The sequence below is a fragment of the Mauremys mutica genome, chromosome 10 (genome assembly GCF_020497125.1).
Source record: "Mauremys mutica isolate MM-2020 ecotype Southern chromosome 10, ASM2049712v1, whole genome shotgun sequence".
NCBI lineage: Eukaryota > Metazoa > Chordata > Testudines > Geoemydidae > Mauremys > Mauremys mutica.
In genome coordinates this window covers 45,820,847-45,838,033 of record NC_059081.1, presented here as the reverse complement: position 1 = coordinate 45,838,033, position 17,187 = coordinate 45,820,847, and the positions used below count along the sequence as shown (strand labels likewise).

Below are 17,187 nucleotides of genomic sequence, written 5' to 3'. Positions count from 1 at the left end.
ATTCAGATATGTGCCTTTTGTTTTAGGAATGCAATTAAATAATAAATAGATAGTCCTCCTAGTAAAGTATAAAGTTCAGCTGTTTTTGAGACACTTGTGGGAGGGAGAGAGAGATTATTTTTATAGGGAATTTTAGAAGTCAAAAGAGAAATAGGCTAGTTTGTTTAGCTGGTATGATTGTTCTGATATTGGGTTATTATCGTCCTATTTCTTGGTTCTCCTCTAAATGCCTGAAGTATTTTGTGCAGCTACCTGAGCTCAGAACTGATATGGGTCCAGCCATCTTGGGTTTGTTTTGTGGGGGGAGAGAGGGGACAGGGGATTGTTTGAAACAAACAATCTTATTTTTAGTGCAGTGGGGTCGTGTGTTCTTATAACTGATGGACCATTGGCCCCTTGCTCATGGTGGCAATGTTTTGAATAATGATATATTTGCTGCCTTTGGAAGTTGGGGAACTATTGGGTGAGTCATGGGTTCTGTCAATTGTGAATATTATTTAACAGGTTATTGCCAGTGTCGCCTACAGGTGGTAAAATTGGTTTCCAATTTGAGGGCTAGGTAATTTGAGGGAAATTACAAACTTATTAAAGTTACTAGAGACTTGTAAAGAACAAATCATCACTAATCACATTATCAGAATAGCTACCCTCCTCCCCCAACTTTAAATTCTAAGATGCAGATTATTCCCTTTTTAGGTCTTTAAAAGTTCCTTTGAAAAGATCAAATACCCATATTTTCATAGTTATGAGCGGTTATTTACTTTTCTAGACAGTGGCTCAATATTAAAATTTCTAAATAAAACATGCAATTATACACTAAAATAAACATTATCAAGTGCCCTTACTCCACTAAACAAAGAAGTATTTACTAATTTTATTTTTCAAAGGATTAATACATTTTGCATACAAGGATTATCTCAACTAGTCCTGGGAATTACTGCAGTATAAGTGTTAAAAAATAATAATAAACCTCATTTTCCCTTTGTTTCTCTAAGTTGCCTATTGGTATGTTAAGCTTGTTACCCAGCCATGATACTGGTGCTCAGCAAACACCCAACTTCACCCAAAATGTGCTGCAAGAGGGGCAGATGTCAATTGCAGATGTCGTCCTCATCCAGATTCATCCTTGCAAACCACAATTGCTAGTTTTGGAAGGAGGTTACTGATTCTCCTAAGAAGATTATGCTTTGTTGTCCACAGATCTAGCCAAGAATTTCTTTTGCATGATGCATCAATCACTCTGCCTCCTTTTTTGTCCTAATTTCATAAGAGTTCATTTTTCTTATTTTATTACTATGGCCCCCTTCCTTCAGTTTTTATTATCATTATTGTTTATTATTTGTTAGCAATGCAGTTTGCAGGCCATAAATCTCCACCCCTGAGAAAGAGGTAACTGCATTCATGTCTATGTATTTGCCTAATGACTTGTCTTATATTTCCTTTCCATTTACCACACTTAATTCAAAGGAAAACTAACACTGTTAACAGAGGGAAAAAGTCCAGTACAATTGGAACAATAATTCAGTTTTGGAACTTTCCCCTTTGTTCCTATAATTTCCTTTGTTTCTTGATTTTTGGGCCAAGTGTGTTGTAACTACTTGTTACATTGTCTCATTAATTGGCATATTTACTGTTTCCTCAGGCATTTGATCTCTGTACTAAATCTGTCAGCTCTTCTGCCTTAATCTCTATGGATATTTTGTTTTTATGCAACATTGAGTAACTATCTGTTGACAGTTCACATGCCATGCTCACCCATTTAATTAGTTTGGCTGCTGAGGGAAATCATTCTGTGACCTTTGCTATGTTCCAGGTAATTATAATCATACAAATTTTCCCAATGGAGTGTCCTACTCTGCCTGCTCTGGATCAGCTCCACACACTCTACCACGCTTATTAATGCAGGAGACAAAAGTGCCATCAGTACCCACTTGTTGTTATTTAATTGTACATCCTCTGTCCTTTTGTGATTGCCTGGCCTATTCTGAATCTCTTAGACATTGCCTTGACACACACTGTCAACAGCTGAAGCTTCTGTCTGGCTCTACCTTCTCTACACAAATATGAGCCATGATTCTAAATCATAGAAATATCAGGCTGGAAGAGATGTCAAGAGGTCATCTTGTCCAGCCCCTTGCACTGTGGCAGGACTAAGTATACTTTGACCATCCCTGAAAAGATGTTTAACATAAGAACATAAGAACATAAGAAAGGCCGTACCGGGTCAGACCAAAGGTCCATCTAGCCCAGTATCTGTCTACCGACAGTGGCCAATGCCAGGTGCCCCAGAGGGAGTGAATCTAACAGGCAATGATCAAGTGATCTCTCTCCTGCCATCCATCTCCATCCTCTGACGAACAGAGGCTAGGGACACCATTCTTACCCATTCTGGCTAATAGCCATTTATGGACTTAGCCACCATGAATTTATCCAGTCCCCTTTTAAACATTGTTATAGTCCTAACCTTCACAACCTCCTCAGGTAAGGAGTTCCACAAGTTGACTGTGCGCTGCATGAAGAAGAACTTCCTTTTATTTGTTTTAAACCTGCTGCCTATTAATTTCATTTGGTGACCCCTAGTTCTTGTATTATGGGAATAAGTAAATAACTTTTCCTTATCCACTTTCTCAACATCACTCATGATTTTATATACCTCTATCATGTCCCCCCTTAGTCTTCTCTTTTCCAAGCTGAAGAGTCCTAGCCTCTTTAATCTTTCCTCGTATGGGACCCTCTCTAAACCCCTAATCATTTTAGTTGCCCTTTTCTGAACCTTTTCTAGTGCTAGAAAGTGTTTGTCTAACCTGTACTTAAAAACCTCCAGAAATGGGGATTCCACCTTGGAAGCCTTCTCCAGAGCTTAGCTAGCTTTATAGTTAGAAAGTTTCCCCTAATATCTAACCTAAATCTCCCTTGCTACAGATTAAGTTTATTACTACTTACCCTACCTTCAGTAGACATGAAGAACAATTGATCACTATCCTCTTTGTAACAGCCCTTAACATATTTGAAGACTCAGTCTTCTTTTCTTAAGGCTAAACATCCTCGGTTTCTTTAACCTTTCCTCACAGGTCAGGTTTTCTCATTTTTGTTGCTCTCCTCTGGACTCTCTCCACTTTGTCCACACACATCTTTCTTATCACGGCACCCAATCATGGACACAATACTCTGGGCTGAGGCCTAACCAGGGCCAAACAGAGTGGCACAGTTACCTCCTGTGTCTTACATACAACACTTCTGTTAATACACCCCAGAATATTAGCCTTTTTCTTAGCCGCATTACATTGTTGACTCATCATCAATTTGTGACCCATTATAATCAACTGATCCTTTTCATCAGTACTACTGCCTAGTCAGTTATTCTCCATTTAGATAGACAGGAGGAAAAGAGAGGAGGTGTTGCCTTATGTATTAAAAATGTACACACTTGAACTGAGGTGGAGATGGACATAGGAGATGGAAGTGTTGAGAGTCTCTGGGTTAGGCTAAAAGGGGTAAAAAAACCAAGGGTGATGTCATGCTAAGAGTCTACTACAGACCACCTAACCAGGTGGAAGAGGTGGATGAGGCTTTTTTTAAATGACTAACAAAATCATCCAAAGCCCAAGATTTGGTGATGATGGGGGACTTCAACTATCCAGATATATTTTGGGAAAATAACACTGCGGGGCACAGACCATCCAATAAGTTCTTGGACTGCATTGCAGACAACTTTTTATTTCAGAAGTTTGAAAAAGCTACTGGGGGGAAGCTGTTCTAGACTTGATTTTAACAAATAGGGAGGAACTCGTTGAGAATTTGAAAGTAGAAGGCAGCTTGGGTGAAAGTGATCATGAAATCATAGAGTTCACAATTCTAAGGAAGGGTAGAAGGGAGTACAGCAAAATAGAGATAATGGATTTCAGGAAGGCATATTTTGGTAAGTTCCTAACTGTCAGGGTGGTCAAACACTGGAATAAATTGCCTAGGGAAGTTGCGGAATCGCCATCTCTGGAGATATTTAAGAGTAGTTTAGATAAATGTCTATCCAGGATGGTCTAGACAGTATTTGGTCCTGCCATGAGGGCAGAGGACTGGACTCGATGACCTCTCAAGGTCCCTTCCAGTCCTAGAATCTATGAACCTATGAATTTTATATTTATGCATTTGATTTTCTTCTTCCTACGTGGAGTACTTTGCACTTATCTTTATTGAATTTCATCATCTTGGTTTCAGAACAATTCTCCAATTTCCCTTCTAGTTTGGTGGTGTCATTCACAAATTTTATAAGCATACTCGCCACTTCATTTCCAAAGTCATTAATGAAAATATTGAATTGTACTGGACCCAAGACAGACCTCTGTGAGATCCTACTAGATACATGCTCCCAGTTTGACAGCAAACTACTCTAAGGGTACGTCTAAACTACCCGCCGGATTGGTGGGTAGCGATCGATCTATCGCGTGTAGTGTAGCGCGATAAATTGATCCCCAATCGCTTTCCCATCAACTGCTGAACTCCAGCTTGGCGAGAGGTGGAAGCAAAGTTGACGGGGGAGCCATGGCGCGCTGCGAGGCAGCAAAATAAATAATTTTAATTCTATCTAAGATATGTCAACTTCAGCTACGCTATTATCATAGCTGAAGTTGAGTATCTTAGATAGATTTCCCCCCCCCCAACCCCAGTGTAGACCAGGCATTAGTGCAGTCTTTCAACCAGTTGTGCACCCACCTTAGTAATTTCATCTAGATCACATTTCCTAGTTTGCTTATGAGAATGCTAGTGGGACCATGTCGAAGCCTTACTGAAATCAAGATATATCCTGTCTGCTGCTTCCCTCCCATCCACTAGGCTAGTAACCCTGTTGAAGAAGGCAAACTGTATCAATACACTGCTATCTTTGTAATGTCATATTGTAAGGTCAATGTGGCTGACAGGCAGATTTCCCATAAGGCCCCGGGATTTATAGGCTCCCCATAGAACCCCTCCACTGGGTGGTAATTTAACCATTAATCCATATCCAATCTCTGCATGCCCCAACAAAATTTAGATCCATCTATGTGGGGTGGGATGCACCAGTGGAGAAGAGTGGGGCTAGGAGCTGGGATGGGGATACTAGGAGGGCTGACCTGGCTCACCTCTGCTGCCTATTGTATTTTTAATTTAACAGTCTATGCTGTGATCTGAGATTCCCTACAGTGCATGCCATGGCAATATAACAAATTCAAACACTGAGGGAGCAGTGTACGTGCCAGACCAAGTACTGAGGCACCCTGGCCTACTGGAGAAACACAACATGAAGTAGTGTCAGTGGTGTACCAATCTCATCTGAGGGAAGAAAAGAGAGCCCCTGCCCCTAGATCTTGTGATATTAGTATTAGGCAGATACTCTGTATGTGCAAAGGGCGGTGGTGGCAGGGGGATGAGGATGCAGGCATCTCTAAGTTACTGGTTTTCATTGTGGGGAACAGGCATCTCTTGGAGGGGGAGTGGAGGATAGACATCTGTGTGGACATCTAGATCCATCTCCGTCTCCATGTGGCAGGCCTCTCTGCGTGTCTGTACGTGAATGACGGGGCAGCAGCATTTGTGAGTGGTGTACAGGGGAGAGTGTGTTATGGATGAAGGGAGAGATTGAGGTGCAGTGGTTAAGGAGAGACTGAGAAGTTCAAAAGTAAAAATTAGAAAAGCGAAACAGGGATGGTTAGAAAAGAGTGAGAAGACAGAAGAAAAGGGAGAAGAGGAAGAAAATACTAAGGAAGATTAGAAAGAAGGAATGAGAAAATGAAAATAAAGGGGAAGAAGGGTTAGAACAATACAGGAAAAGAAAGGAGGTGGAGAAATAGTGGACACAGTGTCAAGAAAAAAACCAATTATTGATATTTATTTGTTGAACACAGTGAGTTCACCATGGTCAGAAACACAGTCCCTGGCCTAGAACTTACAGTCCAAAACCTTGATCTTGCAAAGAGCAGCACTGACTTCAGTGGGGCTCCAAGTGAGTGCAGAGATCCACCCACAGGTTTCACTTTTCAGGACTGTGGCCTAAATCAGAGTCTGTGCTTTTAAACTGAATTGCCCTGGGCTTTACTAGCATTTGTGTGAGGAAGCCACATGGGGAAATCTTTAAAGTAACTTGAGAGCCTACGTAGTGCTGTCAGACAGACTATGTTTCCACAAGGGAGGAAGAGAGCACAAGAACTGCCTCCTTCCCCTTTATGTCTCCATGCCAGGGCCAGAGACATTCCTAGTCCTTAGGAGTTAGCCCTACAGTACAGTCAGCGGGTACTGTGGTAATGTTGTGCTCTATACATACCTGCGATAGAAGGGGTGGTTCTTGGTGGTCCTGTGAAACAGCCAGCAGATCTGGTTCTGCACTCTCTAAGAGGGTGCAGCAGCAGCCAGTTCTTCCACAGGAACCATGCCTGGTAAAGACACAATGTCTCAGGCAGCTCCCCCTAAACAGGTGCACCTTGTGTTGGTCTTCACTTCTTCTTTTCCCTCACCCCACACACCATGCTTCTCTGGCTTGAAAGGCTTTACTTCTATAGCTTCCATTGCTAGGTTATCTTCTGTGATATACAGTTCAATGGGTAAATGATCAGCTAATTAAGATGACTAAAAAGAACACTATTCCTATCATTTCCTCTGCTAATCTGATTTGAAAGAGGACTTTCCACCTACTGGTCTGATAATTTTCATGTTTACATTTGACTGTAGTCTCTTTTAGTTATTCACACAATTAGATCATAGTCATTCATTGTCTTTGCTGTCCTATTGAACTCTTTGTGGTTATCTCCCCATCACCTTTGTGACCCTGGGCTGGCTACTGTATATTTTCTGCATTAGAACCAAAAATACAAAAATAATGCAGGTTTTAAATTAGATGTTTTGTTATTCTGCCTGTAAAGCATCTCTTTAAATTACAGATACTCATTTGGATTTTATTTAACTTTCAAAATAGACATTAGGATTTTTTCTTTCAGAAAACCCTTGCCCCATTTTTATGATGAGAATGACCTTGGCATGAGACAAGGTTCATTTGAAAATGGAATGCTGATTTCTCATTCCAACACTTCATGTGACTATAGCAGTATGCCACTATAACTGCAGATATAATGGTTTAGTTGTAATAATAATAAAAAGACATGATGTCCCCTTATAGACTAACAGACATATTGGAGCATATTGGACATATTGGAGCATATTGGACGTATTGGAGCATGAGCTTTCGTGGGTGCATGCATCCGACGAAGTGGGTATTCACCCACGAAAGCTCATGCTCCAATATGTCTGTTAATCTATAAGATGCCACAGGACTCTTTGCTGCTTTTACAGATCCAGACTAACACGGCTGCCCCTCTGATACATGATGTCCCCTGTTTCTGTTTGTCCTGTATGGGCTAAGTCCTGCCCATATCAGATCAGGAATTGCGAGAGTAGAAGCAGTTCCCAATGTATTCTCTCAGTGGGGTGATTTTTAGCTAGAACAGGTTTCTTACAGGGAAGGCTAGGGGCTGCAGTGTGGAGCACATTTTGAAGAGCACCTAAATTGTGTCATTCCCTTCCCTTCCCACAGTGAAGGACACACAAAATATCACACCTTCTCTCAGGCTGCATTCCCCCACTTCCCGTCCTGGTACACAGTTCCCTACCCCCAGATTCTATCTGTATTTTAAAATTCCTTTTCCAAAAGAAGTTTTATGGGTTTTTCTGTTTCATGAGGGTATTTTTCTACAGGGCGAGTCTGAGAGAAATAGCACAAAAGGTGCTCAGGCCCCACCCTCTCCCTCTGTGCATCTTCCTGCTTGTCTCTTCAGCAGGCAGCATCAAGTGTTGAGGTAAAGTCTCTTATCTTTCAAACACCTCCATGGACTTGTAGAGGACTCCCGTGAGGGAAGAATCATCCCCCTCACTGTTCCTATCACCCTGTCCCCATGGGCCTTTGGCCCCTTACTGAGATCTGGGGTGGAAACTTTCCAGGTTTCCATTGCTTCCCTGTTCTGTGCAGGGCGCTAAGGAGGAAAGAACTACTCTCCCTTGGTTCTCCAGGTTTTAGTTATTCCCCAGCAGGGCCACCTGGGGTGGGGGGCAAGTGAGGCAATTTGCCCCAGGCCCCGCAGGGCCCCCACAAGAATACAGTATTCTGTAGTATTGCAACTTTTTTTTATGGAAAGGGCCCCCGAAATTGCTTTGCCCCAGGCCCCCTGAATCCTCTGGGCGGCCCTGTTCCCCAGCCTCCATGGAGGGGATTCCCTGCCCCACCAGGCTTCTCGTTCTCTCTAGTCCTATGTAAGATTCTAATGTGTGAAGAAAGGGGGCTCATCCAGCAGGCTATTACAGCTCCTGTTATTCCCCAGCTCCTTGTGGAGATCATAGGAAAAGGAGACTCTTCTGACCAAAGCTTTTCTGCTGCTCTTACTGAAGAAGACCCTTTTGCAGAAGCAGAGTGAGCTCCCCAGACCAGCAATCCACGAGAGTCATTGTCATCATGTTAGTCTAGGTGACACGTGCACCTTTCCGTCAGCAAAACTATGAAACTGACAGTATGCAAAGGGATGACAAGTGCACAAAATAAACAAAGTGTGTGTAGGGGATCAGGGGGAGAGACAGAAGAACATTATTTCTTATTAAGTTTCTATTAGAGTAATTTTAGGGATTTCTTGTAATTATAGTGGTAAAAAAATAAAAAAAGTGATTTTTTTCATGTTCTTTTAAGTTCTCCATCTCAGGGTCTTTAATAAAGCCTCATATTTATATCTTCACTGATGCTCTGTGGCCTCTGCACTCATTAAAATACAGCAGGGAACTCTTTAAAATGTTTGAGTAAACACATACTGATGAACCATAAGTGCTTGGTGCTTTGGCATATGATGATTCTCTTTCAGTAATAAGAGCCACTCAGTCGCTTCCTGCAGATTACTAACATCCATTTAACTAGATGAGCTTCTGCTTCTAGATATTTATTCTTTACTTGAACAAATAAGGAAGTCAAACTGCATATCAGTTATTTAAATAATACAGCACTGTTATTTTGAATCTTCTTTCCCTTCTTTATACATACATACATACAAATTAATCTCTTGTGTTGTGAGGCACAATTCCATTATCTTCTGAGGAGTTGCAGCTGTTTATAGCGGGGCAGAATTTGGTCTATCGTGTGCCCTGATTATTACTAATTTATACAGAGTCCCTTCAGAGCTGTGAAGGTTAAAGTGGGCTCACTGCACATCATTCGGCCTGAAGTAGTTATGACTTCATGTCTTTTGGGAAAGTGTAATGGATCTCCTACGGGGTGATTGCTTAAGGTTTAATTTTTTGCTTATTCTACTCTAAATTAGAATCTGTACTTGAGATAAAAAAGATAAACCACCCACTCGGCTAATGAAAATGCATGTGCAAAAGAAAGCAGATTTCAGTATTCCAACCAGGAACAGGTGGAAGGCATTAGGCATTAAAATATGTATGTATTTATATATGGGCCTGGACTGATCTACCCAGATAGCTGCAGACAGAGCTGAAATAATTTAAACCTAACTGAGCTGTTCATTTTCTTGTAATGTTGGTGAAGTCAGAACTGATCACTTTAATTTTCAGGGGGAAGGGTGTAAAAGGCTAGTTTGGTACAACAGAGTATCACATTATATATATATATATAGAGAGAGAGAGAGAGAGAGAAAAGTTACAGTACATAACATTGGGCCTGATTCTGCTCTTACTTACACAAGTGTAAATCAGGAGTTGAAATCAGGGGTTACTCTGGTGTGAAACAGATTCAAAACCTAGATGTATAAGGAACGTCAGAAATTCTGGTATCCACACATGATGTAAATCAACAGTTTATGAATGCCAGACTGTTTTTGCTGAAAAATCAGCAACCCCTGAAGGCAATCCTGATCTAACCTCAGAGTCCTTGTAAAGCCAGTTTAAAAAATGCAGGTGGTTAATATCTACTTCCGCAAAGAGCTGCAAGCGAACATGTAGCCAGCTCCTGTTGTTATTGACATCAGTCGCACAACTGTTGATGACTTCAGGGGAGCAGTACTGGTCCTTTAAAAACATTGCTTATCAAGAATATCCCCAAGGGCCTGCTTTCTGCAAGGAAGACTGAGACTAGGGTTACCAATTTTGGTTGGACACATTCCTGGAGGTGGAGACACCCTAGCCCCTGTCCTAAGTGACCATGCCAAGACTGGTGGTCACATGACATTTTAAATTAAAGATTAATCTTTAATTTCTGGAGACCCCAGGACAACCCTGGAGGGTTGGCAACCCTAGCTGAGACCAGAGCATATCTGTACTCATATCAGAACAATATAGAGGAAAAAATAGCTTGGTTTCTATGGTTGATTACTTAGATTGTAAACTCCTTGGGACAGAGACTGTCCTTTTGTTCTGTGTCTGTAGCGCATGTAGCACAATGCAGTCCTGGTCCATGCCTGAACCATGAAGCTGGTGATGATAAGATGGTGCTTTTATACTTTACATTTATTGTAAGAGTTTTGCTGCAAATAGCATTTTAATTTTAAGTCCATAAATTTTAATCAAGAGTGATGCAATAGTGAGTACAGGCCTAATAAAATCATAAGGAATGGACATTGGCGCCACATTACATTTAATTAATTAACCTTTATCTTAGTGTCTCACTGGAACCACAGGGATAGGAAATATAACTGCTTTTTCACAAAAGGGGCAGAAATATGAAATTATTTCTGAAGGGAGATTCAGATATTTAAATGCACTTCTTCAGCCAAAAGCTTTCACTTCTACATTAGCTTGAAAAAAGTCAAGATAATAGTTTTAATAAAATTATATTAAAAGGAATGAATTGGCATATTTCATTTTAAAGATATGCTTTTGTCATGTCATATAATCCCGTGGTTCATTTCAGCATTGAAAGAAAATAAATTGCCATATTCAAAAAAGGAAAATGCATCTTTCAAAAACCTGTACACCTTTTTTCAGAGGATTAATTTTTCCCCCATTAGTCTCAAAGGTTTTGTCTAGTCAAGTAGGAAGAAAGGGGTTATGGCTCCTTTGATGGTTCACCACCTCTTTGGGGCTGGGAAGGGGGCATCATCTGAGCTGCGGGCTGGCAGGAGGAGCTCAGATAAGCCAGTGGTTCTCTGTGGACCATATATGTCCTGTTCTGCCAGACAGAGCCCTCTCCCATATCAGTTGCTCCCACACATGGGATTGCAGTAGGCCAGGTTTTTGTGATCTCCTGTGGCCATTGCACTGATTGCCTCTTTTGAGACTGGTAAGGAATTTCCCCCTCACTTCCAGATTGGCTGGAGCAGGATTTTTTGTTTTGTTTTCACCTTCCCCACAAGAGCTCCAGGACTTGCCTGGATAGGTTAGGAGGAATGGTTCAAGTTGTCCCAACTTGGCAGGTGCCCAGTGCAGGTACTCATTCCATAGTGGGTCCAGTTCCCTGATAAACTGGAATGGGAAGTGGATTTAGGAGAAGGCATCCAATAAAGAATCTTGGGAAACAGGGTTCGGGCTTCTAATATCTGGCACTGTGAAGAGGCAAGTCCCTTTACCCTTATATGAAGGGAGGGTGGTGGGATCCCAGCAACAGTCTGGAGACAGCTGGGGAGGGGGGAAATGGGAGGGAGTGTGCTGATAACCTATAGGTGCAAATGATTAAGGAAGGAATCATGACATGCAGTGTACAAGTTATTGCCAGGTAGTTCTCAGAGGGGCTCAGTTAATAAAGTTGTGGCCTAACTAAACTACATCCCATGTTCTTGCTTTTCTTCCTGTATGTCTGGGACAACAGTGAACTGTCATTGATAGGACTGAAATTTCATTGTTTTATATGGTTAACTTAAGCAGGCTCAGAACTGAGTTTCCCCCCTCAATGGGAATGGGTGGAATCTGATGATCTAATAGCTTAGTAGTATAAATTGATTGCCATGGACACTTAAATGGAAGCATTTAACTTTTGGGCGTATCTACGTTTATAATGCATAAATGTTCTCAAAACCAAAGAACACACAGGGGAATATGTTTGGATTTTTCTAATGCTATAGTTACCACCTTGCATCTGGCAAAAACAATGAATCCTCTCTAAACAAAGGAAAGCTATAGAGCTTAACTTTAGTTTAATAACAAAAGCAAAATCTGAGGCTAAACTGTATTGGAGGAGAAAATAAAAATGAAAGCAGGAATTGAAGCTAAGGCTAACATTTCACTGCATCTTGTTGACAGATGATTGTTTTTAAAGGGCAGCCCTTTTAGAACTAAATCAACTTCTTGCTAATATCATTAGTTATGTATCAATTAGAGACACAACCTTCATAGGTATAATCATATTTTAAAAAAATACATTTGTGCTAATAATTATTGAGCTCCTCTGATTTTACTGGTTATCTTAATTATCTCATCTTAATATGTTACAAATTCACAAAGTTGTAAAAATGCACTGCTCATTACTACTATCTGTGTTCTAAAAAGAGGTGCTTTTTAATAAAAAAGAGACAAGATAAAGGTTTCCTGCTTGCATTGCGGACAACTGTATTATTTCCTAAACTCAAAATAGAATACAGCTACTAAAATAGTTGCTACATTTTTATGAATCCCAGAACATACAATGATGTTTATATTTTGGTTTTTGGTTTTTTTTTTTACAGATTAAGATGCCTGGTCAAGCAACTAGAGAAAGGTGATGTTAATGTGGTGGATTTAAAAAAGAATATTGAATATGCAGCATCTGTGTTGGAAGCAGTTTATATTGATGAAACCAGGTAAGTTTTCAAGGGAGAAAAACAAGAGTTTTATGATGGGGGCTCATATTCTACCATTGGTGTTTGCTCTTAATTCCAACTGACATCAGCTGGTGCTCAGCAGAAGACATAAGGACAGAATATGGCTCTTAGGTCTTAAGAGCAAGCGAAGGAATTTAAGATTCAGGGGATCAAATGTCACCTTCTGGAGAGCTTGCTCAGTTCCCATTTACTTTAATGGGAAAATGGGTGAAGCATAATCCTATGTCATGAGAATTTATGAGTGGGTGTAACTAAAAAATCCAGCAGCCAGATTCTGATACTCTTCATCACTGTGAGGGGTACTTTACAGCACGAACATGTCTGTTGAAGAGAAGGAGAGTTGTTGGCAAGTGAAATGCTAATGAAGCTAAGTCTGAGAATCATAATCTGGCCCACAATAAAGAACTTTATGGAAAAACTAGGATTTGTTTTATTCTATTTTTTACAAATATAAAAACTTGATGATTGTTACTAGAATTATTACCTGCAATTATTTTTTAAAAATGGTTTGACTTTTTAATGAGACTGTAAATTCTAAATATTCCTATATTTGATTTCTTGAAATAATTCTAAGACTTGCCCTGTAATTGATGTTTAACTGTAAGGCAACTTTCTGGTGTTTCCCTCGGTCTTATATTTCACTGTGCTGACCTTTTAAAGTTTTCTCCTGAACTGAATGTGCTTCCAAGAATGCCTGTCAAAGCTTCTCCAATATTGTTTGGATGTCCAATATGTGTCTGGTCCTGTTTCCTTATTCAATTTAAGAATGCCTGACCTTTTAATAATCATTTCAAGGACTTAACTCATCTCAATGTGCTTAGTGCGCTATTGGAAGATACACTCATCGGATACTATGGTGATGAGTGTAGCATTAGAACCTTTATAGAATAGAATAGCATCTACATTTAGAAAGATGGATGGAAATACTCATGTAATGTTTCTGTTCCCTTTCCTTTAATGTGAAACCTTCACATACCAAGCATTGCACATCTATAATTTTGAAGGCTCTCCCATGGGGGGATTGTGGGGCTTGCTCCACTCTGAAAAATGAGAAAATGAAATCACTGCAAAATAAATTGACCTTCAGCAGCAGTCTATGCACCATTCACAGTAGTTCATATCACAGACTAATTCTTGCGTCAGAAGGAGCCAGGCAGGATCAGCTGCTGCAGTGCCCTATTCCTGTCCTTAGCATGTGCATATTCCTGTAAGGGGTTGCAAAGCTGCAGCACCTGAAGAACTTTACTGAGTAGCCTGTCCACCATTACATAGTCCTGAGAGACACTTTCAAAAGTGCCCTGAATGTCCCCAGTTCCGCAAAGTACTTAAGCACAGGACCTAATTCAAAGCACATTAGGAGTCTCGTTGACCTCTGTCCATGTGCTCTGAGGAACATTGAGCTTTTAAGTTAGCTATGTGCTTAAATATTTAGCTGACTTGGTGATGTAATGAGCATTTACAGAGCTAAGACAAGTTCCAGTGCCCAACCTGAAATGCTGACCCTAGAGCTGCTACTGACCAACCATCTGCAAAGATGCTAAGCTAGAAGGCTTGAGGCTCAGGCCTTGTCTTCATGAGAAAGCTACACCAGTTTAATTTAATTCATTTTATACTGATTTAGTTAAACTGGTGCAAACCCCCCTGCAGACATTTACTTCAGTTTATCTTAAATCAGTTCCTAATTGACTAAAGCTAAACCAAAATAAACCTGCTTTAAAGTGAACTGAGTGTCCACTCAAGGCTTTTAGTTTAATGAAGGCTGTTTAAAAATCACACCCTTTAGCCTGTGTGGTTTCCTCAGGTGAACAAGCCCTCAGAAAAGTGCTGCACATTTCTTTGGATTATGCCTTTCCTGATAATAAATCAGTGGTTCTCAAACTTTTGTACTGGTGACCCCTTTCACATAGCAAGCCACTGAGTGCAACCCCCCCCTTATAAATTAAAAACACTTTTTTATATATTTAACACCATTATAAATGTTGGAGGCAAAGCGGGGTTTGGGGTGGAGGCTGACAGCTCATGACCCCCGCATGTAATAACCTCGTGACTCCTTGAGGGGTCCCAACCCCCAGTTTGAGAACCCCTGTAATAGATGCTGTAATATTGCAATGCTGCTAATTTTCCCCAGGACAGAAAATTTTGTTTTTTAAATCTCTCCAGTGTGCTGTGTCCACTGCCAGTTATAAACAATTATTTTCTCATGATTGCCTGCACAGTTCACTTCCCCAGGAACCTTTAAAAAGTTATTTACCATTTTACTTCAAAGGTGCAGTTCATAGTGATTGGTTCTTCTATTGCTACATGGCCAAAAAAAGCATGTAATTCCCATTAGTAATAATGGGAGCTATGTTAAATAGATTTCAGCATAGTCAGCTGTAGACAAAGGCATAAAGCAGTGCTGGGGAGGGGAAAGTATTCTCTCCATCCACTTCTCAAACACTGTGGTTAGAGGGATGTACCATTCTTAACCCAGTTCTCAGCAGGAGTACCATGACTATGTACATAATGTGAGTTTGGGCTCCTCTCAAACATGGGGTACTATGGGGATATGAACAGAGCCATTATAATGGAGTATCCAGGCTTTTATGGATTTATGTGGCAAGACATCACTGAGCAGGTGATGATGGCCAGCAGGTAGAATTTCATACAAACAGCAGGATAAAATGCCACACAAACGTATTCTGTGGCTGGAACAGGTGCATTACATTTAGTGTGAGCAAATCCTCAAATGAGTTAGTCACCATTAGGGGGCTAGCAGGCTTATTTTGACTGCCCAAATAAGAACAAACATATGTAATTTCACACTGGTTTGGAAAATTCCCATTCCCCGCAGGCTACTTTCCTAAGGAGACTAGTTTTTTGTCCTGAGACTATTAAAATATTTTCAAGAACTGTAACTAAATCTTTGAATAAAAGACTTTTCGCTCTTCTCTGACCTTATGCAAAGCAACATTTATTCTTAAAACAATTCCCTGTAGGGTAATCTAATTTTTCACAGCACAACATTGAAAGAAACCTGAGATATTTTTCTTTCTTTTTTTACTCCTACTGATAATTTTTATTCTCAAATGCAACTTCAAAATGAGTGCTGACCTCAGTTCACAAACCCACCAAGTTCTGGCAGCATTCCCTTTTATAAACGTATAAAGTGACCCTGCCAGTATTTTATGTTATACACACACAAATACATATAACAGCTTTTCTTACCTGTGTTACTAGTGGCTTGTTAAATAATAAAAACGGAAATAATTTTTAAAAGGAAATTTACTTTTCATCATTTGTTTACTTATTGCGTGTGTGTGTGTGTGTGTGTGTGTGTGTGAGAGAGAGAGAGAGAGAGAGAGAGAGAGAGAGAGAGAGAGAGTTTGACCCATGACGGGTACACAGTCTGCTGCCCAACCCTGAGCCAGTTCACAGCCTTATATTTACAAAATATTCTCTCTGGTGCTCCTTAAAGTCTTGATTCTGCACCACTGAAATCAATTTGGAAATTAAAAGGGCTATTGTTCAGCACAGGGAACTGAAATCTCCATTATAATGTATTCATAATAATACCAGCTCTTTTACATAGCACTCTGCCATGGGTGATGCAGAAAAGGTAACTGCACTTAGTGGTAAACTCTGTTCCAAATCCCCAATATAAAGTTTTTAGGTATAATCCATAGACAAATTCTCTCCAGTCGTTGGGGAGGAAATCTGTCATTTGGTAGGAATGATAAAATATGAAGTCCCAGTGAATGAAGTGGGAAGACACAATTCTGTGTGGCCACAGCTACTACCCATCCAAGAGGAAAGCAGGTGCTTTGTTCCACACAGGGTTTCTCCAATGAGAATTTGGAATGGAATTACATTTATCTATTAGTAGATTAAAAATAATAGCCTAGATCATCAAAGGATGGGTTAATCCCTCCTCCTTGTAGTACTCTGGAAGCATTTAGTCCCAGATATTTTGAGCCTGAATATACATTTCTTAATAATGCAGAACTCAAATTGACTTCAGCAAGAGATTTGCTTACTTAAGGACTGCAGCAGAACATTCTTTAATTAGCACTACTTTACTTAGTGGCTATTTGTCAGCCTGTTTTCATACACGTTGTGTTGAATCCAAGCTCAGTACCTTCCTGGGATTTCATTTATTAACAGAAAAACTTACAATAAAATAATGTAGGCCCTGATCCTGCAAATATGTAACGGTGTAGCCAACCTGCTGCTCTTACACAGATCACAACTGAAATTAGTGAGGCGCTGCATGCCCCATATTCCTCCTGTGTGCTACACATTAGAAGACAAGCCCCATAAGGTTCAGTTCAAACTTTTTGTCCCAGACTTCACTGCTCCTAGAGTTCCTCCCTCCATGCCACACCCTATATCCTCTGTAAGAGCCACTCTTACCTCTCATATCCAAATGAGATAATGAGCCACCTGCCACATAAGC

At 40.4% G+C, this 17,187-nt stretch overlaps 1 protein-coding gene across 1 annotated transcript in view; it reads left to right on the top strand.

Moving 5' to 3' along the window:
• The window catches only part of LOC123378729 (calcium/calmodulin-dependent 3',5'-cyclic nucleotide phosphodiesterase 1A-like), a 359,073-nt gene extending 345,430 nt beyond the window's left edge, over positions 1–13,643 (top strand). The window contains exons 4-5 of the mRNA XM_045032841.1: positions 12,618–12,731; positions 13,574–13,643. Of these exons, the coding sequence (XP_044888776.1) occupies positions 12,618–12,731; positions 13,574–13,643 (184 nt within the window). The remainder of the gene's footprint in view (positions 1–12,617; positions 12,732–13,573) is intronic.
• The last annotated feature ends 3,544 nt before the right edge of the window (positions 13,644–17,187 follow it).